We start from the raw sequence: 27,101 nt of genomic DNA on the forward strand, positions 1-27,101 counted from the left end.
TGGTAGAGGTTTTACGCCGAGGACTTCGGTTTCCTCTTCGATAACACATCGTGTGTTTCCGTGTGTTTGCATCTTCCTTCCCTTTATCTTTGCCTTATATTTACTGCTGTAGATGCGTTTATATTTGGCATAGATTAGTTATCAATTCTGTGATTGGCTTATGTTCATGTTCCGCACATTAATTGTTTGATTATAAACTTGAATTGATATTTTATTATTTGGGGTCTAAACGTTCAAGGGTGTTTTAGACACGTATTGAACTTTCAGTAACAATGGTTACAAAGCTAGCTCAGGTTGCTACAATGTTTCTCTGGTCAAAATTCTGATCCCCTTTCTCAGAGCTCCTTCTTCATTATATACTACTTTCCTCCTTCATCTCCACCATACACGTGCATGTTAGATCTGCTGTTGTTGATCTTTGTCACATCAACCTTCCTTCCAAAACTCTTAGGTAGTAGCTATGAGTCTGAAAAGCTGCTGCTCAGGTATCACTTCTACATTTAATGCGGCTAGAGGGTTAGTTATGGAACATTTAATGTGGAGGCTGCAGCTTTTCCTGGAATTGATCTACTGCCATCTCCATAGTGATTGCTTGCTGTACTTATATTCTTCCCTGAGGCACTTTGGAAGACTATTTTTGTTGGTAAGTCTCTTTATATCAGCCTCGTCCTTCGCTAGCCAAGGACAGGATTGTCCTTGGCATGGTTTCCTAGGCGACCATGATTACCATTGCCTTCCTCACATGCGACTATAGGCCTCGTCATGGGTTTCAGGCCCAGTATAGAAGGTGGACGCATATTTTTAGGCTTCATGACCCCACATAAATCATGCAAGGACATATATAATAGCTATCTTTAGTAGGACTTACAATGTCCTAAATGTGTACCTTAATGAAAAGGTCTTCAGTGGTGACTATGAATACTCCGAATTCAACACCAATGGAGATATATGCATAGGCTAGAATCACCTATCCTTGAAGCACAAGAGAAAAAACAAAGCATAAATCAACACCAATAAAAAAAAAAAAAAAAAAAAAAAAAAAAGAGAGAGAGGATATTACATATGCATAGGCCTCCAACACTTGTTTTATAATTCTCCGTTCTTTGCCTTAGGTTAGAGTTGGACTTCTACTTAGGTTATACTTCCTTTTAAAAGAGGATAAATCAAATTAAAAAAATAATGATGATGTGGAAAATTATGAGAGTTACAAAGTTTATGTGTCAAGATATTATAAGGTTAACAAATAGTCAAACAATTATCTTATATTATATATAAATTATAATAGGAAGAAAAAACCGCTGAAACAAAAAACCAAGCTTGTTTGTGAAGAATAGTACTATATGAAAGACGTGGTGGTATTTTGTGTAACAATTGTATATAACATCCCTCATATATGAGGTGGAGCACACATTTGTATGATACACTTTCATTTAAGATGGATATTACACATAACCATTACACAAAATAATAAATCCTAAAAGAAGAAGCAAATAAGCCCTTTCCTGCTTTCCATGCGTGGACTGGTGCAAATGATAACGGCCTCTTGATTCAAATAGCTTGTCTTTCTCTACAATTTGCAAATATGTTCTTGATGCTTGATATAGAGGGCTTAGGAAGACGAGATGAGAGACTTTATGTTTTGGGCCAATCTATTGTCATTGGGCTAATGTGACAACAAATTAATACAAATGAAATGTCACCAACCAAGTACTAAACTCTTTGCTGATTGGGTCTACCTTGCTTGTAAAGCTTGAATTATTGTCCTACTGCACCACCAACAATAGAATATTACCATAAATGTTACATGTTTTAGCAAAGTTCATATCCAATTACACTCTACCCCCATTTGTTCAAGTTCTATTCTTCTGTCCAAACTCAAGACTTACACTAGTCACAAGGTCACTCGAATTCTAAATTCGAAAAAAAATTAGGCCACACTCTTAGTGTAACACTTCCTACTCCATCATCTACAACATTCATGTATGTCGTGTTTTTGTTTTTATTTTTGTTTTTGTTTTTGTTTTTGTTTTGTTTTTTTTTGTTTTTTTTTTTTGTTTTTGGTTCATTTTAAACCTAAGTTACTTTTTAAAGAAAAAAATATATATAAAAAATCATAATTGATGAAGTATAAAGTGAAACATTTGAGATATGATTTTTATTCGATTAGAACACTAGAGGCTTCCCTTCATTTAGTGCTGGTTTGGATACAAATTAATCTGGCGTTGCGTTTTTGTTCACACATTTTCTCCTTTTTCTTTTTCTTTTTTGGCCCGCATTTGTTGACAGTGGGAGACAATTTTTACTGTTCATGAACAATGTATGCACTGTTCACACACTGTGCATACACTTTTCACACATTAAAAAATATTAAAAATGGTCCCACAACACTATTCATATATTTAAAAATTATTTTGTTACAATGTTTTCAGCAATAATCAGTTTTCAGCAACAATAAGTTGTATCCAAATGGACCCTTAATTATTATTATTATTATTATTGAGTTATTAATTTCTTTTTAATGTTATTTACTTATTTTTCAGAAATTGATGCTTGATAGGTGTAAATGGATTCGGTAACATTTGATTTGAGAGCATCATGTGGAGAACAAGTTTTTATTTTGCCTTAATGAGATTTTATTTGAGCTTGTAGTAGAATCGTCTTGGATTGACCTAGGATCATGATCTTATGCGATCCCATGATTTGACATGCGATCTTACTCTAACTATATGGTTATAATGATTATAATCTAATCTAGATTGATTTAACAATCTAGCATTATAGGATTTTACAATCTTATCATCTGGATCGCAATTTGATAAGCATGAATTTACATTTATACCTAAAAAAAAAAATTATAGATGTTGTGCATAAACTAAATAAGATGAATAAATAGCTTAATGTAATTCATGCTTATCAAAACTGAGATCCATATCATAGTATCATAAGATCCTACTATTCTAGATTGCAAATTTGATCCTGATTGGAGTGTAAATCATTCTAATTCCTATAATATAGTTGGCGTAGTATTGGATGCCAGATTTCGGAACACGTAGGAGGGATCCTAGACAATTCTACTACAAGCGCAAATCAAATCTCATTCAACCAAAATAGAAGCTCACGTTCTCCACATGATGCTCTCGATTCAAATGTTAACAAAGCCATTTATATTTATCAAGCTTCAATTTCAGGAAAAAGAATCACAAAACCAAAATAATTTAAGAAAAGAGAGGGGGGGGGGGGGGGGGATTAATGAAGATGGCAGTGTCGGCAATCTCTTTCTTAGTAGCTTACTTTAACTTTTCACCATATATTTGAAAGCAATTACAACTTTTGATTCTTGAAGTTTCTAGACTATTCTTGCTCTCAACTGTGTTTATCTAAGGCAAGGCTTGGGTACAATGCATAGGAGCACCGAACCCAAACGTGTGTCCCTTTATCCATTTTGCTCTCAATTGTGTTTGCCTTTTGTTTATAGTTTGGTAAAGTTTGTGCACTGTTGCTAGATGTGATTGGCTATTATTATATATATATATACACACACTTTGTCTTTAAGGATGAAAATATTTTTTAATAGCTTAATAGTTTTTTTGACTGGTTGCCTGACGTCTTTTAGGATGAAAATATTTTTTAATAGCTTAATAGTTTATTTTTACTGGTATTCCATCAGGCAACCAGTCAAAAAAAACTTTTTGTCCTAATATATGTTTAAGGGTGAAAGAACACTATTATTTAATACATTTTCTTTTTATGTTGTTGTTGCTTAGCAAGGAGGAACTCTTTTATACAACAAGAGATTTTTTTTTTTTTTTTGTGTAATAATCTAAACTAATTTTTTTCTTTTATATATAATTTTAAATTTTATGAATTTTGAAAACGTTGATCATTTCCCATTTAGTGTCTGTTTGGCATGATTAATTTGTCAGCTTATTTTTGCTATCATTCATGAGCCCCATTGCACTTTTTGATACTATTTATGGGTTCTACTATACTATTTCAATTAACCGTTATCTTTACCTACAGTACTTTTAACAAAAAGTTTTTAATTTCAACAAAATAAGCAAATCTCAAACAGACTCTTAATAAAATTTATCTTAATTTATATAATTAGGCTCCATTCATTTCATTAATAACACATATCTTAATTTAATTTTTTTTTTTTCTTTTTTATAGATTTTCTCATCCATCCATTTTTCCAATAGTTACAATTACAAAAGCTACGGTTATTAAAATTAATATATTCAATAAAGATATAGGGAAAGGATAAGAAATTTACACTCAATTGTTTCTTTGTAAAATTTTTTTTTGATGTAAAATATATTCAGTGAAAATATTTTCTTTTTCAGTGTTAGGTTGTGTTCTTGAAAATGCTCCAAAAAAATCAAATAACACCCAAGATCAAAATAACATTGCACACACATTGAAATAGATATTAAAATCACCCCTAAAAATCCCAATGTTGACAACCACCATGAGATCCACCCATCGCCAATGAACTTCAACGCTATGAAAGGCCCTAGGCCAATCACCAATAAACTCCAAAACTGTGAAATGCCTCCATGTTTAAGCCTGAGATCGATGCTAGAGACTTCATCGATCACCTTTGTTAATGTTGCTCGCTCATTCGTTAGAGCCCCAGGGGTCTCTACAAGAGAGAAGGGAGGGTGGAGGGTGTGGGTGGGTTGTAGTGAGTTTTGTAAAACATTTTACATAAAAGTTTGATGTAAAACATTTTTCAAATTCTTACAAAGAGTTTTCCAATAAACGAAAAAAGGTTTTTTGTTTGACTAAATTTTACAATGAAAAAAACACTTGAAAATGCAAAAAAAGTTTTTTGGAAAATATCTTACAAACAAATTAACAAATGGAGCATTAACCAAACAAGGCTCGCAATAGTCTCATATGTAGTCCATATAAAACAATTTTTAAAAATTAGGGATGTGCATTCAACCCTCAAACTCAACGCAATTCAATCCAACCCACCCAACCCCGATGGCTTAGATTGGCTTTTTATGGGTTGATGGATTGGGTTGTGTTCTATTAACTTGTTTTGGAGATTGAGTTGGACTAGTTTGTGTTGGTGAGATTTTCAATCAAAGTAATGTGATCCAACCAATGCTATTAATAGTTTTTAAAATATATGTTATTTAAATTTGTTAGTTCAATTTACTTTGAATTTGAGACTTACTTTAGATTTGTTAGTTTGATTCATTTTTTATTTTTATTTTAAGATTTCATTTTTACAAAGTTGGGTTATTAGAAAGGGTGTTGGTATCGTTATACTATCAAATCAAACCCCCATTGGGTTGTTAATTTCTCAACTCGAGGAGAATAATTAGCTTGAGTGGATTGAGTTGAAAATACCTCAAACCCAACTCATGTACACCCTTATCTAAGCTAACCTTCACTTTTTTTGTTGTTGTTATTATTATTATTATTACTAGTCAATAACTTGTGCAAAGCACCAAAAAATATAACATATTATGGGTTTTTTTTAAATGTTTTGTCTATCTATTCTACCATTTAATGAACTATGATATAACAAGATTCTAATAGAATGTTAAATATAGAATAGAGTCTAAATTCAACTAAAAATATATATTAGAATAATAATTAACATTTACAATTTAATGAACTATGATATAACAAGATTCTAATAGAATGTTAAACATAGAATAGAGTCTAAATTCAAACTTAAAAATATATATAAGAATAATAACATTTACAATTATTATTTACTTATTATTATAATTTTCGTCTTCTCCCTTTTTTTTCTTATATATATATATATATATATATCAATGATTACATAAATGCATGATAGAATAAATGGAATAACGTAGCACATCTACCAAACATTTAAGGTCTATTATTTTGTTACTCTAGAACTGGTTGACTTGGAAGTATTACAAGTGCAGTAGGTGTAGTCTTGGTATATGAAGAATATTGATAATTCAAGATGAAAGTGGTATTGATGAGAATTGCAATATATGGTAGACTTTGATATGAGATGATAGAAGCTTAATTTGCATTTTATCCCTAGGCTAAAGTCCAACTCAAAGAAAAAAAAAAAAAAAAAAAATTCAAAGTGCTCATTCGATCCAATTGTTTAGGTTGAAATAAAGAACAACAAAATTATCGTCCAACTGTAAGGGAGTGGCCCTTTGGAGTTTGGACATTTATTTTTATTTATTTTTTATTTTATCTGTGGCTGAAGAAAAGGGTGGAAAATTTTGTGTTAGCCAATGAACTTCTAGGATTGGTCATGGAAATGGTTCGTATAAAAGTTAAAGAAGGTCCCAATTTTATTCTTTTCTGAGAAAAAGAAGGTCCAAATCAATTGATACTACCTATAAATAGAGTTATTCAAAATATAGTAGTTTCTGTGTGTATTTGTTTATGTGATTTTGTCTGTTTTGTTAACAAGTCATATATACAATCCAAGTGAGCTAGGAAAAAACAAAATCATACACAATCCCTTGATATGAATCTAGAATATTTCCTGGAGTACGTTTAAGATACATAATTCGATCAACAAAAGTATTATTTTGCATCGACACATGACTATATGAGGACTATTGATATACTGAGACGTTGATATTAGAAGTGTTGCACTAATTCAACCGGTTCCTTTTTTTTGTTTTTTGGACCTGAAAATATGACTTCTTATAACAGGCTTTGGTGTCAAGTTATAATTATGCACAACAACTTAATCAAATAATAATGACAATTTAGTGTGCGTTTGGGAAGCGCAAAAGCGTTTGAGTTTCTATCTATCTTTTCTTTTTTTTTTTTCTTTTTTTTTTTCTTTTTTATTTACTTTTCAGCGTTCCTAGGGATGTAAAGGCTGATTTTTCACTGTTCACGGTTACTGTGCGGCTACTGTTCATTTCTACGGTTCAATGAATAGTAGCCGCACTTGTTAACTTTTGTCCATGAACAGTGTATTAGTGCACTGTTCACGGACTCACAATTTTCACTTTTCAGCAACTTTTTCATTAAAAATGGGTCTCATCGTACTATTCACACATTTAAAAATTATTTTGCTACAGTATTTTCAGTTTTCAGCTATATCCAAACGGACCCTTAAACATGAAAAATAGCCAAAAGTGCATTCATAATATGAATATATATAGTAGATTAAACCCTAAATATACTTATAATATAAGTTGGAGACTTGATTTGTAGACAAAATAGCTCAAGCCTAATTCTATAGAATTAGGCTTGAGCCTAAGCTAATGAGCTAATATATCTCTAACATATCTGTATAGAGATTTCAGCTTCTCCTTTGAGTCTTTAACAAACAAGGTTCGCATCTCTAAATTTTTAAAGAAATAGATTATTAACTTGTTTTTAATTGAATGTTTGTTTTGACCAGGTAATGCAGACTGAACTTTGACCAGGTGTTTTACAAGTATAATACTGGCCATAGAAACACACTAGCACTGCTCTCATCGATGAGTAACTAGTTTTCCGATTACCATTGTGGTTATAGTTCTTATTCAATAGATTTATTTGGGGTATATTTTGAAACCCACTTGAGTAAATTTGCCTTGCATTTGGAAAATCCAATGGTAGTTAAGGTGAAGGCGAGGAATGAGGACAGAAACTTTATTTAGGGTTGGTATTGAAGGTTATGAGGAGTGAGAACCATGTACTGTATGGCGAAAGCGAAAGCAAAGTGAACGGTTTTAGACCCCTTAAAAACAACCAAATTGCGTAGCCTAGATTAATTAGCCAAGTTGTTACTTAGTCAAATTAAACAATTCTAGGTTAAAACAATCAAACAAACATATCAAGATATAAAGCAGCGGAAAATAAAAGAACACAAGATATGATGACCCAAGAAACCACACGGTAAAAACCTGGGGAGGATTTGACCTAGCTATCCTCAAGGTAAACCTGAATCCACTATGCGAAAGAATTGAAGTTCATACAGAAGGACTACAAGCTCCCCGCTTGACTTCCTAATGCTACCCACCAGTAGAACTTACTGACACGACCACGTGAAAACTCCGAATCCACGGACTCCTTCTTTCTTGGATTCTTCAATCAGCTACAAGCACCCCCGCTTGATTATCTTTAAGCTTCAATGGTAGCAACCAAGTTGATCATCAAGATGTAGATATTATCTTCAACTTGAAAACCCAAAGTTTTGTGTAAAGGAAAAATCCTCAAAGATCTCACAAGAGATTTACACAAAACAGCAATGTATGAGCAATAATACAATTGGAGCAACCCCAAAAATGTGGCTAGGGTTTTGTTTATATACCTAGGGTAAAAAACATAAAACCCAAAACGTTTGATGAAGTAGGGTTGAGTTGGAAATTCTGCAGAAAATTCAACCTGTGCGATTTTCGATCGATCGAGTCTAATCTTCGATCGATCGAGCCAGGCCGACAGTCCCAAGTACTTCTGCAGCCACTCGATTCCAACTTTACAATAATAAACCAACTTTGAGCAAGCCTAAACAAGACTAAATACTGTGTTTTGATCATGGTTTGCCAACATTACATATTAGAGTTCTAAATACATAAAATCCTAAGACCTTAGAACCTAACAAACTCCCCTTTGGCAATCCGTGACAAAACCCTAATTAAAAGCTCAAAGTTTCCAAGTAAAAAGCCCTTTACAAAGAAATGCTCATAAATTTCAAATTCAGCCTAACTACTATCCATCGGTTGCAAGTGTAGACAGCAGCTTAGTTGAATCAACCTATATATTCCTGAAATACTCAATAAACGCATAAACGCATGTGTGACAGAAAAGAGTAAAACAACAGGCATAACATTCTTGTAAAATTCACACAACATAAAATAAAGACATATATAAATGATCAACTCATAAATATAAATCAATAAGCAGTGAATCACTAATCAACAAGAATCAAAAACCAAAAATCTCAAACAATGTTACTCNAAAAATTTTATCAAAAAATACCTGCTAAGCATGCCAATATTCTTTACTACCAGTTACTTTTGTATCATTGTTCAGAAAGTTTGAAGCATTTAACTAATTCACATCTGTGTGATCAGTTTGGTTACAATGTTTATCTCCATATGTATATGGCTGTTGCTTCATCGGCTGTAATTTTTTTTTTTTTATTTGGGCCCCAGTGCCTGCCGGGGGGGGGGGGGGGGGGGGGTGGGTGGTGAAGATGATAACTGTGTCAAGGCTTTTTAAATTGGTAGAAAATTCCTAAGTATAAATATAGTGCAGTTCTTGTAAGGCTAATGAGTTTTAGTGTGACTGTAAGAGCATGTGAAGGATTGTATGCCTGTTCCACATGTCATGTAATTGAGCAGGTATGTGTGTTTGAAACTTGCTTGTTTCTAGAAGAAGAAAATTAATGTCGCCTATTCAATTCTCACTACATAAGAGCCAACTAATGCAATATGATGCTTGTTGCTTTTAGCTCTAATCCAGTGAATGTCGCCCAGTGACATTCATTCCCTAGCTAAAATGCATTTTTTTTTTTACCCCTTATTTACTTTTGATTGTGTTGAGTTAATTTATTTCCAAGGAGTTAATGAGGTGTACTCTGAGGGTCGAAGGCTAACTCCTAAAACTCTTGGCTAGGATATGAAGTACTACAATAAACTATAATGTCCTACTAATGAGGAAAAGGATATGTTGGATCTTGCTTTTGGGCTAACTGAGAAGTATGTCCCTCTCTGTGAAACTGGCCTGCAGATTCTCTTGATGTCCAAGCTAGTTTAAATTCTATCAGTACCTTGTTGCTGGTCTTGGCTACGTTGCCAACTGATTGCAGAATGTGAAATTGATGGAATTCGCCTAGCTAGCATTGTCCTCTGCCACATGAAAATTTGCTGTCTATGGATATAAAGCAAAGGTGCACTAGATTTTTTCTGATTAGAAGATGCAATAGATTGCTAAGGTCTTGGATGGAACTCTCACAATTTTGTAGCACATCTCATCTTAGTAAATTACAGGTCCTGGTTACCAAAGTAGTTGGTTCATATTGACCATGCATTACTATTTTGTTGACGAATCATATATTTATCTGCAAGTTCAGTGCTTTGTGTTTTTGTCGCACTTCATCAATATAAATTAGTATTGCTAATGTGGCTGCTACTAAACCCTAATTCTTAGTATTACCCTTTTATTGATTTTGTCGTGATGTTTGTTTATGAGAAGTATCTACAGCTTAGTTATATTTTAGGACTTGCTAGTTATTTGATTATGAATACAAAACTTTTTTTTATTATATATAATTCAACTATTACAATAAGTGGGGAAGAGGGCTTCGAACCTTGGTTCTCTTTATAAAGGAGACCAAGGCTACAAGGCTTTTGGTGCAAAGCATAAAAAAATGGCAACTCAAAATTTATGCTCAAGGCCTACATAAACTAAATACTAGGGGTGATAATTCAAGAAAAATTGACCACAAAAGAGTCACACAAGAAAAATCAAGAGGCACAACGCTTAAAATTGATTCATTAAAAAAAATGTTATAGGAATAAAGAATTTCCTACAATTTGTTTTACTATGCTTTTTAATTAATGATATGTACATTAGTTATCCAAAAAACTATAAATTGAATCCAACATAGAATTACACAAATTGATAAATATAGGCATAGTTACGATATTTCTTTTATAAAAGAGGTCCTTAACTACCACTTGACAAATGACAATCATTTCATGTGAGCCCTGAATCATACAAAAGTTTTTGTAAGGTCTCTCACGCACCTGAACTCACCACAAATGAATAAATCTCATCACACCTCTAGCTAGGTTTTCAAATAATCGAACATTTCCTATGGTTTTAAATCATGAGGCACAACACTTAAAAGTTAATTTATCGATTATTAGTTATTTTATTAGTGATTTTTGCTAAATATTCAGTTTTTAAAAATTATTTTGTTAAAAAATATTTATTAGAACTTATTTAGTTATGTAGCCTCTTTTTGGAACTCGACTTTCTCAAAATCAAGTTCAAAGTAGAACACAATTTTGCCAAAGCTGAGTTCTATGCAATTCAATGATATGTGGCAAACGTGGAACTCGAGTTCTACATTCCATTGAATTACATAGAACTCGAATTTGGTGAAATCAAGTTCCATGTTGGAACTCAACTTTTAAAAAATCGAGTTCCAAAAGGAGGTTACTTAACTAAATAAGTTGCAATAGCAGCTTTGTAACAAAATAATTCTCAAAAACCGAATGTTTACTGCCAAAAAAAAAAAGAGAGGCCTTGCAATGATATTTTTAAAGTGTTCTAGAGTATTAATGCTCTTTGATTTCCCTCCATGAATAATGCAATGATATGTTTAAAGTGCATTGCATTGTTCCAAAGTACACATGCCCTTTAATTTTTCTATGTAAATAAAGCCACGATAATTGATACGTTAAAGTGCATTGCATAGTTGCTAAGTACACATGCCCTTTTTTCTATGTAAATAAAGCCATGATAATTGATACGTTAAAGTGCATTGCATGGATGCTAAGTACTCATGCCCTTTGATTTCCCTCTAATTTCTCTCTATAAATACATTTTTGTACTGTTATGTTTCACACACATTAGCCTAATATATTGATCTCAAAGGACTTCCAGAATCTTAACTATTCAGTCATGGGCGATTTTCCTACCACCCGCAATAAATCATGTGTGTTCTCTATCCCTCTCCTGAGTTTTTTTTTTTTTTGGTCAGCATCCCTCTCCTAAGTTATTGTCACTCTATATGTTCGGGAAAAATATATATATATATATATATATCTCTCTCATATTTTCTAGCCTACAAGTAATTATGTTAGATATCTGTGATGCCATCAGGTAATTTGAAGATAAGAAAAGAAATGAATAAAAAAGAAATAAGATCATAAGAGCTGGAACATGAAATTGGCCGTATATATATGCAATTGTCCATTCATGACTCTGAAATACTTTCTGTTTATTTTTTATTTTTTTTGTTTTTAATTTATGTTCCTTGCAATAATCGTTTTCTCATCTTAAAAAAGTTTTATTTTTTTCTCAAAATTTAAAATAAAAAGAAAGTATTTAGCTAAACATAATATGACATATGATAGATGATATATGATGAAAAGAAAATGTGTTGTATATACATGATCTATGACTTTATTGATCATTCTTTAGAACTTCTTGGTTGAATTCTTTCCTGAACGCTATTACGTACCCATCATTTGTATAGAATGCCCCTTAATTATTCATATTCTATTGTATTGCAGTAATCACCAGATCCAAAAGACATTTTACTCCAGATAATTTCCTACTTAAAATAGAGTCATTCTCTTTACTGTCCAAGTCTGGGCTAGAGTACAATTCCGATATTTTTGAAGCTGGCGGGCATAAATGGTGGGTGCTCTAATTCTCTACCCTATGAATTGTTTAGTCAAGCGATTATATAACTTGTCTTCTTTTGCAGGAGGTTGTCTCTCTATCCAAAAGGAATTAAGAAGAATATTGTGAATGGTCACATCTCCCTTTACTTGGCAAACACTGATACGGGAGTACTTCCTCTTGGTTGGGAGGTTAATGCCAGCTTCAAATTGTTTGTATTTGATCAGATACGGGACGAGTACTTGACCGTTCAAGGTTTGCTCTCTCATAATTGATGCATGAATGTATAATTCTAATTGGAATTGAAATCTTCGATCCTTTTTTTGTGTGTCACTTTATGTTTCACCAATTGTGGTATCTCCTGTAGTTAATTGTATTTTATTTTATTAAGAAGATGACATTAATCTTTGTCATATGAAATGCATATGACTTACTTAACCCAACCAACTAAGAAATCGTATGCATTTGCATTACACGTGATGAAACGCATGTTGAGTACAAAGTTCCAAATTTGTTTGGAGTCAAACATTTTCCTTATTTATTTACTAACTTTTTTATGAAATTTTTTTTTATAGATGCTGGTGGTGGTGCTATTAGAAGATTCAATGACACAAATAGTGAATGGGGATTTGCCAAATTTCTTCCCCTTGATACCTTCTATGATGCTTCTCAAGGATACTTTGTCAACAATTGTTGCGTATTTGGTGCAGAGGTTTTCGTTCATGAACGTAGTGTCAAAAGGCAGTGTCTTTCCTTTATTGAAGAACCCTATAACAACACTTTGACTTGGAAGATTGAAAGATTTTCAACACTAGATGAAGAATATTATTATTCACAAGAATTCATTGTTGGAGATTCAAAATGGTAATATGCATAACTAGAAGTTGCACTTACATTGTTATAAAAATGAAAATCTTTCTTTTTTTAATATGCTTAAACTGGTAAAGTCTCTAACGATTGAATAAGAGATCTAGAGTTCAATTCTAGCCTACACCAAAAACTGATTAGTGTCTTAGTCTGATAATAAAGAACAATTATCAGAAGCGGACATCATAAGTTGAAACTTTCTAAAAAAAATGAAAATCTTGCTTTTCTGAACTTAGCAACTGTTATTTGCAAGTTGCAACTGATTTTGTACTGAATCCAGGAAGTTAAAGGTCCATCCCAAAGGAGATTCTATTGTAGAAAAGAGAGCAATATCGGTCTACTTGTGGTTATGCGATTGTCTTCCAACAGAGCAAAATGTTTTTGCAGAATACAAGCTCCGCATAAGGGATCAAATCAAAGGAAAGCACAAAGAAAAGAGAGGTATATCAAATATTTTTTATCATTTTCATGTTAATGTTGGGAGTGGAGGATGTTTGTTTTCAACATGCTTAAAATCGTACCAGAAGTACTACATGGTGAAACTCAAGGGTTTCTTCACTAGCTATGGATGTGTATTACCTTGTATCTTTCATTTGTTTTGTTCCAGTTCTGTTTGGTGAATTTGTTTGATTTCTTTTTCTTTTGCAGCTGAAGATTGGTTTCCTTCCTCAGACGGCTGGGGTTATCCAGAATTTTTGCTTCTAAAGGATCTCAATAATGCATCAAAGGGGTTTCTTGTGAATGATACTGTACTTGTAGAAGCAGAAATTATAGTGATGTCTAAACTTAAGTAGTTAAGTATACAGCACATACTTATCAGTGAACTACATTTGGTGATACTGTGGGACCTTTATTAATGCAATTTTAGAGATATTTATCTGTATGAGTATAGTTTAAATTCGTCTTGGTTATATAGTAATTAATGGAACAATGGATATATATATATATATATATATAAATTTTTTTTTTAATTATAAAACAATGGATATGATTGGTATATATACTTTAACCACCTCATAAATAAATATTTGAATTTTCACTTTATGATTTGTGACACATTAGCTTGTAAGCTCAATTTATTAATTACTGTTGCAAGGATCTCAATGATACCCTATATATGATACATGGATTATTTAAAGTAATTATCATAATAATTAGTGAATCACATGAATCTCTAAATTAGTTAACGTAATACATACATATATTGAGCCACTTGGCACAAAGATGACTAGTATATAGTGGGTAAGTTTTGTTATATTAAACTACAAAATTATGATAAATGCATAAATTAATTAAAATAAATATTAATCTTTATTTTAAATCTTGAATTTTTTATATTGGAATTTTCTTGAAGGTTAGATAATAAAATTTTATCTAAATTAAATCATCTTAACAATTAATAAGTTAAATAGAGTCTTAGTTGGAGAATGTTTAATTTCTTGGAACTTAGGTAATAGAGTTTTTAAACTTAAACTAACTAATTTAATAATTGACAAGAATGTAATCATAGAGATAAAGATAACCACATAGAACAACCATAACTTTAAGAACTCAACATTTTATTAGATATTAATAACTAGAATCTAACCATGCGTAGAATTATTATTGATAAAGAATTCACATCACTTAGTATATTCAAATGAATAGCTTTTAATTTTTCAAATTTTTCTAAAATATTATACATATTCACATGCATAATTACATGTATTATATATAAATTTTGTCCTCTCTCAATCCATTTTAGTTTCACTATGATGAGATTACATATAATTAATGTAAATGCATTCCTTTCAACTAATGTAAATGCATTATCATTCTTTATATTTCTAACGAAAACATCCAAAATTCAAATTCTCCTTCCCTCCTTTCCTATTGTAATTACGGAGTATTAGATTATCGCAACATTTTGGAGCTGGTTGTGCACCCTTTTTCTTAATGATATTCTTGGGTTGTGCACGTGTAAGAGGGTGAAATTATTGTTAATATAGTACAAATGTAATTAGGAGAGATATGAGGACCTTTTGCATATATATAATTAATGTAAATGCATTGTCAATTAAGATGAGTAAATTTTCATAAAAAATAAATAAAATCTATTTATTATTAACAAGTGACACATATAAACACAATAAAGTCGAGGTGTATGAATTGTGACTTGCCGCATGGAATTAATAGGCCACATGGCCTGAATAGAGTTTTTTTTTTTTTTTAAGTAAGATTGCCACAAGTAAAATATTTGAAGTTTCAAATTGACAAATGGTAAAGCCTTGGTTGAGGCTTCTACTTTAATATATTAGACTAGACTACCCCAAAGAAAGAAAACCACTGACAAAGATTTCAACAATTATCTCTTGTTTCCTCAAAATAAATGTAGCCATTATTATACCAAAAGTTGTTTTGTTTTTTTCTATGAGAATAAAATATTTTAGTTATATAGCCATTATATATATATATATATATATTAAATCCTTTGTAAGCCCAAATATTGGCCTAAATAACATGTTTTTATAAATATTTGAATGTAATTTATAGTTTTGAATAACATGTCATTGAATGTCATATCTTTTGTCCAGTGATTAAAAGAATAAAAAATAAAAATTTGTCCAGTGAATAAAAGAATAAAAAATAAAAAAAATTTACCAGTTGAGTGAATTGAAACTCACGTTAAATTCATGTGATAAAACTTTAACGGTAAATTAGACTTTTTATGGGCTCACTTAAGAGTTCAATTCCATTGAATGGTGAGAAAGGCACTTAAGATGTGCAAGAAATTAACCAAGAATCACAAATATAATGATTCATTAACTTCGGAGTGCTTCTCTTCTCAAATGGGGATGTAGCTCAAACGGTAGAGCGCTCGCTTTGCATGCGAGAGGCACGGGGTTCGATACCCCGCATCTCCACTTCCTTTTTCCAAAAAATCCACCAAGCACGACGTGTCGTTTTTTTCATTCGAAACCTATATACAGCTAGCCTAAAGCCAATCGAGCCAAGATCAAAGGCTGAGTTTCAATACCCATTTCACAAGGCGTTCCCTCTTCTCTGGTTTGCTTTTACTTTTCTTCTCACTTTTTGTTTTGTGTTTTCCATATTTTATATGTTTCAATCTGAAGTGGGTCTTCAAAGTTTTTTGAATTTGATTGAGTTTTTCCCACTTTCACTAGAGGACACCAAGTGTTCACGTTAATGTTGCTGAAGGAAATGTATCTCACTTTGTTTAAATTAACTCACTTTATATGTTTGTAAAATCAACCAACTGAGAAAATGAAAATTCTGGGTAGTTAAAAGTTCGTTACTTTCTGCGTAAAGGTTCCATTTTTGTTCCTCTAGAGAGAAGAGGCCACCTTTGTTTGTATATATCTGAGTATTTCCCACTTTCACTAGAGCCTAGAGGATACCAATTGTTCACGTTGTTGCTGAAGGAAATGTATAGCACTTTGTTTACACTAATTACCAAAAAGATTAAACTACTAAAGTAAGTTACTTTATATATTTATAAATCAACCAACTGAGAAAATGGAGCTTCTAGGTTGTTAAAGTATCTAGCTTGCTTTATTTTTTTCTCATCTACAGGACCGCCTTTGTTTGTATATGTTTCATTCTTTTTTTCTTTTTCTTTTTTAATTCCTTTTTGGTAATGGCTTAGAACTTTTTTATTTTATTATGGTCTGGTTTCCAGGTAGTTGTCTTTCGTTATGCTTGTTTGTACGATATCTCAGCTCGGAGCTAGGATTATCCAGGTTCTCACAAGAGGTACGATCATGAATTTGATATGTAAAGTAATGTGTGTAGTGCTTTAGCTTGACATTATTAATAACAATATTGTTGTTGTTTAATTAGATCAAATTCACTAATGAGTAGTAAAAAGGTCATAATTAGTGGACAAAACTCTCACTTTTTTTGGGTCCAAAAGATATGATTGGGAGGCAGTTTTTTTTTTTGGGAGAGATTGATTCTGGCACTTGAACCCACATCATGCCGCTTTGGTGGAAGACCTAATGAGTAGTAGTTTGCTAATGATTTCGTGTACATGTGGAATGAAACTAATGATTTCGTGTACATGTGGAATGGAAGCCAAAATATATGATCCCTTTTCTAGAACACAATTATCAATGAACTCTTGTTGTTATAAATTCCTTTGGTGCTATCCCCATTCTTGAATCTTAATTTATTGGGAGTGGATTCTTTTCCAAAGTTGTCCCATGTGTTAGGAGACTTAATTTAACAGAGCACTATGAATCTGTCATTACCTTATAAAAGATTAAAAAAATTTCATTTCATGTTGCCTTGAAAAATTCCAAAATTGGGCAGAACTGAAAACTTTCATTGTTAATCATGATTAGTGTTGAAGAAGAAAAGGTTAATTTTAGAAAAGTGGATTTCTATATGATAAGTCTGTCTGTGATATTGCAACAAATCTGTTGTAATTACTGTTCCACATCTTTAAACTTGTAGTAGCACATTCTTTCTTATCAACATGATTGTAAGGCACTTCATAGTGGCATGGACACTCAGTTTCATGTTGGTGGGATCTGAGATGTGATACCCTCAGGGCTAGGGAATTTTCTGTCTGTACATGTAGAACTACTAACAATCTTGCATAATGACTAGGAAGTCAGAATTTATTGGATTGCTTGTGTCCACTGACACCCTTCTTTTATTATATCTTGTGATTATAACATTTTATAACTGCATAATTTGTAATTGACAAGTAGATAATAGAAAATGTTTCAACACTAAGTTACATCTAAGTGGTTAAGATCTAGGCTTTGTTGAATTGATTGAAGTTTGAAGTCATTGGTCTAGTGCTTCCAAGTATTTTTAATGCTATCAATTGTCTCAGGCCCTGTTCCCAGCACATTCACTAAAATTTCCATAAAGTAGTAGTGTTAGTCATTATTACTTTGACTAGGTAATGTTTTGATGTCATATCTTTATTGGCAGGGCATTTGACATCCACATCAAAGATGCAACAATCACATGCATTTTGCAATCATTATTTGCAACCTCTGGTTAGCCTTTTTAAGTAAAATTTTGTATTTTTTTTTTTTCATTTAAAAAAAAAACCTTCTAAGCATGCCAATGTTCTTGGCTACCATGTTCTTTCATATCATTGTTCAGAAAGTTTCATATGCGTCCAAGCAATTGATTAAGTCACAACTGTGTAATCATTTTGATGACAATGTTCATCTCCATATTCATATGGCCATTGCTTCATTCTACTATCTTTTGGGAACAAGGGGGGAGGGGCAATAATACCAGTTTGAAGATAGACCTTGATTCCTTAAACATGCAAAAAAGGATTGAAAGAGTAGCAGAAACACAATTGGCACCTTTGTGGTTAGTGATAAAGAATTGTAAAAAGTGCTTTACTCTAGCAATGGTTTTTTTTCTTTCAATAAAAAAAATTGCAACAATAAGTTGAGTGGACCTTGCCCCTAGGTTTTGAATCCAAGCTGTCCCTAATGGGAGAGCTGGAAGTGCAACTGAGCCAAGAGTATCTTGGCTTAGTGATGGTTTGCTTGGCTCTCTAAAGAGGCAATTAAATTGAATGATACTTGCAGCTGGCCTCTCCTATCTTCAAGAAGATATAGACCTAGTTTTGTGTATTGAAGAAGTTTTTTGTGGAAGGGGTGTGATTGCAAGTGATAGGATTGAGACTGCACAGTAGATTAATTGGTTATGTAATGTAGAGTAGCTTTTGCTGACAGGTTTTTTCTATGTGCCTCTTATTTGCTTTTGTATATATATTTTGGTTTCATATCAGTTTGATCCTTTTAAGGGTGCAATCTAATGTAAGTACTTTGGCAGTCAGAGTACTGTATCTGAATTTTTTCTGCTTGAAATACATGGAATCTCTTGTTTTATCTGGCACCAAAAACGTTGTTCAGTCTCTAAACATTATCTTCATTTCAGAATAGCCATTCTTTTTGTGCAAAAGCTTTTGACAAGGCCCATGAAGAATGGAATGAAGAAAAAAAAAAGTAAGTTGCTCTTTATATGGAAAGAGGCTTATAGGGACAAAGGTTTAGGGGTTTTCATATTGATATATTCAAGAAGATGAACATGCCTACTTAAACTCATGCAATATAGTAAAATATGAAAAAATGGACTGCCGTCCTTGATGCCATCTATTACTCTCATATCTAAATTATTGGAACTCACTGTTATTTTTTCCCGTTCTCTCCTGACACCCATTTGTTCAATTCTGCAGAATATGCGTGACATTTATTGAGAAGGATGGAGAGGAGAAGGTTATTAATGTTCCAATTGGAATGTCTATTTTAGAAGCTGCCCTTGAACATGACGTAGATATTGAAGGTAATACTTGAGCATGATATTCAATGTTTTGCACCTCACCTGAGTCTCCATTTTTTGGCCTCCTCTTGATATTGCTATTCTTTTAACCTTACCAAAATAAGGGTTAAAAGCAGAAGTTATTAACTCTATCCACAATGTTGAATTATGTTTTATGTGAGATGAATTGATTCACTGTTTCATACTGCTTAACAATTACTTGATTGAATTGAATTATGAAGACAATTAGTGAAATTGTACTTCAGCGATTAGGGTCAAGGCTTTTTAAATTGGTTCACTTGAAATTCAAGTAGAAAAGTTTTAAGTATACCTACAGTGCATTTCTTGTAAGATTAATGAGTTTTAATGTGATTGTAGGGGCATGTGAAGGATCGTGTGCCTGTTCCACATGTCATGTAATTGTGCAGGTATATGTGTGTTTGGAACTTGCTTGTTTCTAGAAGAAAATTTAGCCTTCACAATAATCACTGCATAAGAGCCAATAATGCAAAATGATGTTTGTTGCATTTAGCTCTTATCCAGTGATTGTCACCGGATTACATTCCTTCCCAGGCTAAAATGCATGCTTTTCCTTTCTTTCCTTTTACCCCCCATGTACTTTTGATTGTGTTGAGTTAATTTAGTTCCAGTGAGCTAATGAGGTATGGTCTGAGGGTCTGATGCTAACTCCTAAAACTCTTGGCTAGGATATGGAATACTACAATAAACTAGAAGATCCTACTGATGAGGAAAATGACATGTTGGATCTTGCTTTTGGGCTAACTGAGAAGTATATCCCTATGCATTGAAACTGTCCTGCAAATTCTCTTGCTGTCCAAGCTAGTTTAAATTCTATATTGATACTTTGTTTCAGGTCTCGTCTAGGTTGCCAACTGATTGCAGAACATGAACTTGATGGAATTCGCCTAGCACTGCCCTCTGCCACATGAAACCTTGCTGTCTATGGATAAAAAGCAGAGGTACACTAGATTTTTTCTGATTAGAAGATGCAAGATTACTCAGGTCTTGAATTGAACTATCTCAATTTTTTAACATGCCTCATCTTAGTAAATTACATGTGGCCCTGGCTACCAAAGTAGTTTGTTCATTTTGACATTACATTATTATTTTGTTAATGAATTATATATTTATCTACAGGTTCAGTGCCTTGTGGTTCTGTGGCACTTTATCTATATAGATTAGCATTGCTTATGTGGCTGCTAGTACACTCTAATTCTTAATATTATCAATGACTTCTTTTCTCGATTTTGTCAGTGATTTTTGTTTATGAAGTATCTAAAGCTTAGTCATATTTCAGGACTTGCATATAGTTATTTGATTATGAACACAAGGCAAATTTATATATAATGATAATTCAACTATTAAAATAAGTGGGTGAGAGGGGATTTGAATTGGTTATCTTCATAAAGATGACCAAGCTGCAAGGCTCTTGGTGCAAAACATAAAAAATTGGTACCTCGAAATTCATGCTTAAGGCCTACATAAACTAAATACTAGGTGTGATCCTTCAAGAAAAATTGACTGCAAAAGAGAAACACAAGACAAATGTGGAACGTTTGAGAGACAACTGAGGCTTGCAAGTTGAACCAAACTGGCTTAGTCTCTTAATATCTGGTTACTTGCTCCTAAGGGTTCAAGATCTATCATGAGCGTGTGCAACTTGCCAGTTAGAAAAAAGGTGAGTAGGGTTCATTTATTGTAAAAGAAGATAATAAATAAAAATTAGCAAACAGGCACCAATCACCATCAAGGATTTGGTTCTTGTAAGTTTAACTCATTCATGGACCGTAATTTAGCTTGGACCAACTATTATATCCTATAGAATTTAATAGCTAATTAGTAAATAACATACTTTTATTATAAGTTGAATCATCTAGCTGCATTGTAAACCACATGTTTATCCAACCTTTATATCACCAATATTACCAATTAATGCTCCAATGTCTGACCCTAACTGAGGTTAATCTAATTCTACCAAACCCAAAAACACCAGTACATCATGGTCTTGAATTCAATTGCTTCATACCATAAGTACAGTAGCAGCACGAATTTTATGAATTTGTACAAGTTGTTGCATCAATTGGAAAATTCCTCAAATTTTAATTTAGTATTTATTTTATCTAGTGTAAAAGGAAAGGATCTTCACCTGTATGAAAGAAATGACATTACACACGTCTCAATTAAATTAATGAAAAGTTCAATCTTTCCCATAAAACATGGAGAAGTTTGTTTTATTTCAAAAAAAATGGAAGAGTTGATTGCCAATATAATATAGAGTAGTTCTAAGGCCACAAATAATTTTACAATTTTTTCTCACAATTCTAACATGGTAGATTATGAATAGTTAACTATCACTTTTACATAAATTCACTATTTTTTTTTTTCACCAATCACACACAATTTTGAGATCTTGACTTTTCCTACAACAAATTTATAAGAATAAGTTAAAGAAACGATTTAAACGCATGTCAAATAATTATCGCATGTCAACATCTCAATAAATTCAGTGTACAAAAATACTAAACCCAACATTTGCACCCTAAGTTAAGGGACACAAAATTTATTAAAATTGCTAGGTTATTATACATAATGCAACATAAAAATGGTATTAAGTATAAATTGATTTGAGAATAAATGTGCCTGAACCATGAGTGTTAATGTATAATCCAAACTTGTCATATGAAAAAGAAAAAAAAGTTAGGTGGCAAACCATGTGATACGTACACAACACAGCCGTATAAATTGGGCAGCCGTCAGTCATTGAAGGAAGCTGTAAATTACCGGCAACGGTATGTCAAATCACCCCGTTTTACAAGTAACGTGAGTCCCGCTCCCGGTCTTTTGCCACCGACACCTGTCGGTTGCGATCTCGAAAGTATCACCCGACGGTGACTAGCCTTTTTTGGGTTACCGCCGAAGACCGACTGTTACCGTAAAAGCTTAAAAATGGAACAATCATCAGTGTACTGTACAACTTAAAAAAACAGTACAACTCGTGAAGTGGTGGCATGCCTGCCTTTGTGAACACGCGCGCTTTGATTTGATGTCATCTCATAAAAACAACTTCAGTTCAAAGTTCAAACACGCTTGCTTGAAAGAAATGTGTTTTTCTCACTTTTTCTTAGTTTTTGTGAAACTCACCCACCAATGACTTTTGTCACCCCCATGTATTTGACATTTGAGAATGATGTTATAGGTGTGTTTTGAAATTAGAGAAATGTTCTGGTTATCACTAAGCAATCAACTAATTTATGCACAAAGAGGTGTTAATTTAGCTATACGGCTTTTAGTAATATGATGTAGAGGTTTACTAAACATATGTTAATAAGGTAAGACTTATGTACAATATTTAGATACTGTTTTTTAGATTCTCTTTTTAAGATTATGCAATTTGGAATTTTTCTCATTAGATAAAAGTGTATTTTTTAGTTAAATAGCCACATGACTTAATTTTAAGTGATGAACTTAATGACCAATACCTAAAGTATTGTACTTAAGTTTTGTACATGTTAGTAAACTATTTTAGAAATTTTTTTATGAAAAAGTGACTAATTTTTTTTCAATTTTTCATATAAAATTTCCTAAAATAGATGCTAAGAGTTACATTAACTGGATTTATAATATAAAATACAAGAAAGATATTTTTAGTGAACTTTTTTTTTTTTTGGGATTTAAAGGTAATTCAAATGAGTTATGTGACTTGTGAGGATAGCTGAAGCTCAAAAAATCTACATCAAATTCAAAACATTGCAAAAGTTCCATTCAAGTACCAACTCCAAAATTTTCTCCAAAAAAAAAAAAAAAAAGTACCAACTCCAAAATAAAACTGTTCAAACTCAAGTAATGATAATAATGAATAGTAGTATTATTTAATACAATCAATATACAAAGACACTTTTCAAGTTTCTAACTTTATTTTTGAGAAACAAACATATACACACACATAACTATAAATATTGTAGGCCGACATCTTAGGTGCAAGCATCAACATCATAAAAACACCTTTTCTTTTTCCCTATTTTTTTTATTGTAAACACTAAATACACCAAATGTTAGGATTGAGCTTAAAAATGCAGCACCAGGAGGCACCGGAAACCGGGAAACCCAAATGGAAATTGGGTTCGGTAATTTCGAAGAAGCAGGTTGGCTTTTTCCGTCAAATTGACCGACCACAAATAAAGACAAACAAACACACACACACACGGTTCTTTTTCTTGTACCTACCAAACTAAAAACCAAACCCGAGCCGGCTTTAACATCTCTGATTTTTTATCATCATCGTCATCATCAACGACCGGTGACGGAGTTTCCTCGCTCCAACCAATCACGTCTTGCCACCTCACCCGTCCTCTCCGACGCCGTTAACTTTTTAATTTTTTCCCGTCAATAAAACAAACAAACCAAAAAAAAAAAAACACTGAAATTATAAAAAGTCAGTCAGTCAGTCAAGTCAGTCATTATATTCGCCGATCGATCGCTCTAAAAAAAAAAAAAATTCAATCAAACACAACACACAAACAAACCCTAATCTCTCTCTCTCTCTCTCTCTCTCTCTCTGAGAGAGCCTCTTTTTTTTTCTCAGATCGCCTTATGCTGCGCTCACCGGCGCACGTTAGTTACGATCGTAATATTCCTTCCTCTCCTTTCTTTCCTCTGCATATCCATACGTGTCCTGCGCTTACCGGCGCACTTTAGCACGGCCTCCTTTTAGAGAGAGAGAGAGAGATCTAGTGAAGGTTAGTGAGGAGCGCAGCGGCGCACTTTAGCTGGACAGGACGGCGCACGTTAAGCAAGCGGAGGTGGTGGAGGAGGAGGAGCTGGAGGAAGAGATGGAAGAGGACGAGGAGATCCACTCGCCGCAGCAATCGCCGGATTCGGAATCTCCGGCGGCGTCGTCGTCTCCTCCGAGACCGCCGACGAACGGTCGTATAACGGTGACGGTAGCCTCGGCTCCGCCGCAAGCACAGCCGCCGCCGCAATCTCACCACCACCACCACAACAACAACAACAACACGCTAACCCTAGCTCTCCCGATTCAACAGCCTCGATCCTCCGGTTCCGGCGCCGGAGGATCCGGCGGAGGAGGAGGCGGAAGAGAGGACTGCTGGAGCGAAGGCGCGACGGCGGTGCTGATCGACGCGTGGGGAGAGCGGTACCTTCAACTGAGCAGAGGGAATTTGAAGCAGAAGCACTGGAAAGAGGTCGCCGACATTGTGAGCAGCAGAGAGGACTATCGGAAGACTCCGAAAACCGATATTCAGTGCAAGAATCGGATCGATACGGTGAAGAAGAAGTACAAGCTCGAGAAGGCGAGGATCGCCTCCGGCGGCGGACCGAGCAAGTGGCCTTTTTTCGAGAAATTGGATCATTTGATCGGTCCCACGGCCAAAATTCCGCTCGCCACGCTCCCGAAAGTGCCGGTGGGAATTCCGGTCGGCAATCGGTCCTCGGCGGCCGCCGCCGCAGCCGCAGCCGCGGCAGCGAGTCAGTACAGTAACAGTCAGATGTTTAATAAACAATTGAGTAATAGTAATAGTAATACTAAGCAGAAGAAGTTGGAATTGGTGTTGAGAAATAGTGGCGGTAGTGGGAGTGGTAGTGGTAGCGGTGGTGGTGTTGGTGTTGGTGGTGGGCAGAGGTTTCAAATGTTTAAGAAGCGGGGCGGGGCGGAGACAGATTCAGACTCTGAATTGGAGGCGGAGGAGAGGGACTCAATGGATAGTTTGCCGCCCCCGGTGATGACTAGGACGGAGAGAAAGCGGCCTAGGATGATGGTGATGGGGGGGAGAGGAGGGGGGAATGTGGAGAGGAAGGAAAGAGGAGGAGGAGGAGGAGGGGGATGGGGGAATGCAGTGAGGGAATTGACTCGGGCGATATTGAGGTTTGGGGAGGCGTATGAGCAAGCTGAGAGCGCGAAGCTGCAGCAGGTGGTGGAGATGGAGAAGCAGAGGATGAAGTTTGCTAAGGAGTTGGAGTTGCAGAGGATGCAGTTTTTTATGAAGACCCAGTTGGAGATTTCGCAGTTGAAGCATGGTGGTGGTGGGAAGAGAGGTGGCGGTGGCGGTTGTGGTGGTGGTGTTGGGAATGCTAGTAATTATCATAGTAATAACAATAACAATAATAGTGATGATAGTAACTAGGGTTTTAGATTTGGGGTTTTAGGATTTTATGTGTTTTTCTGATGAGTGAAGATAGACCCATTGGTGAGAACGATCTGTATTGGAAATTGGTAGTATTTATGTGTGTGTGCAAGTGTAAGTTTATTGCGTCTTAGTTTGATCAGAGTTGCAACTTTGTTAATTTGGTGGAATAGACTGATTAGATGCTTAAATTACAATAGAATGTGACGCCAATTGTCAATTTTTCTTTGCCTTCAGTTGTTAATTATTCTACCCTTAGAAATGTGCAGCTTAAACCTATTGATTTAATGGTCTATATAATACAGTTTCTCATATCCTATGTTTGCTAGCTGTTAGTTTGAATCTCATGCTCCTGCTTTTTCAATGAGCTTTGCTTAAAGTCCATTTTTTGAGATGGTATGGTATGAAATTTGGGTTTTGCTTCATGTAGTTTCCTGTTATGAATGTAATTTATCTTTTGTGATTTTTGCAGAACAGCTTATTTGGTTCTGGGAATTTAAATGGTAAAAGATATAGTTGAAGAACTTGATTCTTTCCCATAATCCTACTGTTACATTGTATGTATAAAAAATAGAAATGAGCTATCTGACAGGGGAAGCTCTTTACCTGGTGGAATATCATGCGTTATCTTTTCAATGACATCTTCATGTGATATCTATGGCAATTCTATGCATTCATGAAGAGCTTAAAGGCCTTTTTTCTGAGATGATATGAAAATGGAGCAATTCTGCGCATTGATGTAGTTTGCTATACCATAAAACTTATTAGTTCAAGTAAATACCTGTCAAGAATTGATATTGACATCTCTGAACAGATTAATTGTTTCCAGTGCTTTAGAGTTTTAGATACTATCCAAGGGGCAAAAGGAGCAATTCTCTGCTAAAACTAGTCTGCAGGGTTGAAAGAAGAGTTCACTCTTTGCTCTCAGCATAACTTTGATTCAGGCAAGATTCTAATGGGCAGACTGAGAATTATTGATTTGCTAGGTGGAAGCCAATAGTTCAATGCCCAGTATGACTGGCAAAACCCTCACATTAGCATAAAAAGAGCCATAAGATGTCATTTAGCAAAAATGTGGAAAGATGCTGAGATCTAGAAACAGAGATGCAGGGTAAGAAAGTCACATCCAAGGGTGAATGTGTACGTTTAAACTAGAACCTAACTTTCCCAGATCTGAGTCTGCTAAATGAAACCTAGCACACTGAACATGCAAATTCCAAACCAGTGCAGGAGCTTCTCCAGAAGCATTCTGTGAACTGCTTCAAAGTTATATCTCTTCATATAGAATGTGACAATCAACTTAAGCAAAGTTCATTTTATTTCCAGATCATCTTCAGGGCAGAGAGAGCCAGCCATTTCAAGGAAAATCCAACACATATGATTTCTAATCCGTAAACCACACATAAATAGCACCCAATTATATATAGTAAGATAATCATTAATCAGCTGCAAAGGGAA

General features: G+C 33.9%; 3 protein-coding genes and 1 non-coding gene across 7 annotated transcripts; all 4 read left to right on the plus strand.

Annotated features, from left to right (window-relative positions):
- Positions 1-12,206: 12,206 nt before the first annotated feature.
- LOC112013097 (MATH domain and coiled-coil domain-containing protein At3g58210) lies at positions 12,207-14,058 on the plus strand (the record flags this gene model as incomplete). Its single annotated transcript, XM_065783052.1, has 5 exons — positions 12,207-12,333; positions 12,404-12,573; positions 12,894-13,182; positions 13,466-13,626; positions 13,834-14,058. Coding segments are annotated over 5 exons (893 nt in total), but the record flags the coding sequence as incomplete, so codon positions are not given.
- A 1,957-nt stretch (positions 14,059-16,015) lies between these two features.
- Positions 16,016-16,088, plus strand: TRNAA-UGC (transfer RNA alanine (anticodon UGC)). The gene has a single exon. It is a non-coding gene; the product is annotated as a tRNA-Ala (tRNA).
- Positions 16,070-26,456, plus strand: LOC112013078 (uncharacterized). Of its 4 annotated transcripts, none has more exons than XM_065783061.1 (9): positions 16,070-16,230; positions 16,865-16,938; positions 18,130-18,197; positions 19,102-19,169; positions 19,400-19,506; positions 19,861-19,910; positions 20,190-20,272; positions 20,357-20,462; positions 26,116-26,456. In XM_065783061.1, the coding sequence occupies exons 2-8, from the start codon at positions 16,881-16,883 to the stop codon at positions 20,430-20,432; spliced, it is 510 nt and encodes a 169-aa protein (XP_065639133.1). In that variant the 5' UTR covers positions 16,070-16,230; positions 16,865-16,880; the 3' UTR covers positions 20,433-20,462; positions 26,116-26,456. The 4 variants fall into 4 exon arrangements, with proteins under 4 accessions (XP_065639133.1, XP_065639134.1, XP_065639132.1 ...); XM_065783062.1 differs by lacking the exon at positions 26,116-26,456 and adding an exon at positions 20,641-20,756; XM_065783060.1 differs by lacking the exon at positions 26,116-26,456 and having other exon boundaries at positions 20,357-20,756.
- Positions 23,503-25,955, plus strand: LOC112013077 (trihelix transcription factor ASIL2). The gene has a single exon (XM_024045470.2). It carries the CDS (start codon positions 24,333-24,335, stop codon positions 25,641-25,643), a length of 1,311 nt encoding a protein of 436 aa, XP_023901238.1. The 5' UTR covers positions 23,503-24,332; the 3' UTR covers positions 25,644-25,955.
- Positions 26,457-27,101: the final 645 nt, after the last annotated feature.

Source organism: Quercus suber, unplaced genomic scaffold, assembly GCF_002906115.3.
Source record: "Quercus suber isolate HL8 unplaced genomic scaffold, Cork oak 2.0 scaffold_327, whole genome shotgun sequence".
Taxonomy (NCBI): domain Eukaryota; kingdom Viridiplantae; phylum Streptophyta; class Magnoliopsida; order Fagales; family Fagaceae; genus Quercus; species Quercus suber.

Bases quoted from the DNA above. Each gene is read 5' to 3' on its own strand.
- LOC112013078 (XM_065783061.1), top strand. From the start codon at position 16,881: ATGCTTGTTTGTACGATATCTCAGCTCGGAGCTAGGATTATCCAGGTT. The intron at 19,507-19,860 runs GTAATACTTGAG...ATGTGATTGTAG, and splicing joins ACATGACGTAGATATTGAAG to GGGCATGTGAAGGATCGTGT. The intron at 20,273-20,356 runs GTATATCCCTAT...ACTTTGTTTCAG, and splicing joins GCTTTTGGGCTAACTGAGAA to GTCTCGTCTAGGTTGCCAAC.
- LOC112013077 (XM_024045470.2), top strand. From the start codon at position 24,333: ATGGAAGAGGACGAGGAGATCCACTCGCCGCAGCAATCGCCGGATTCG.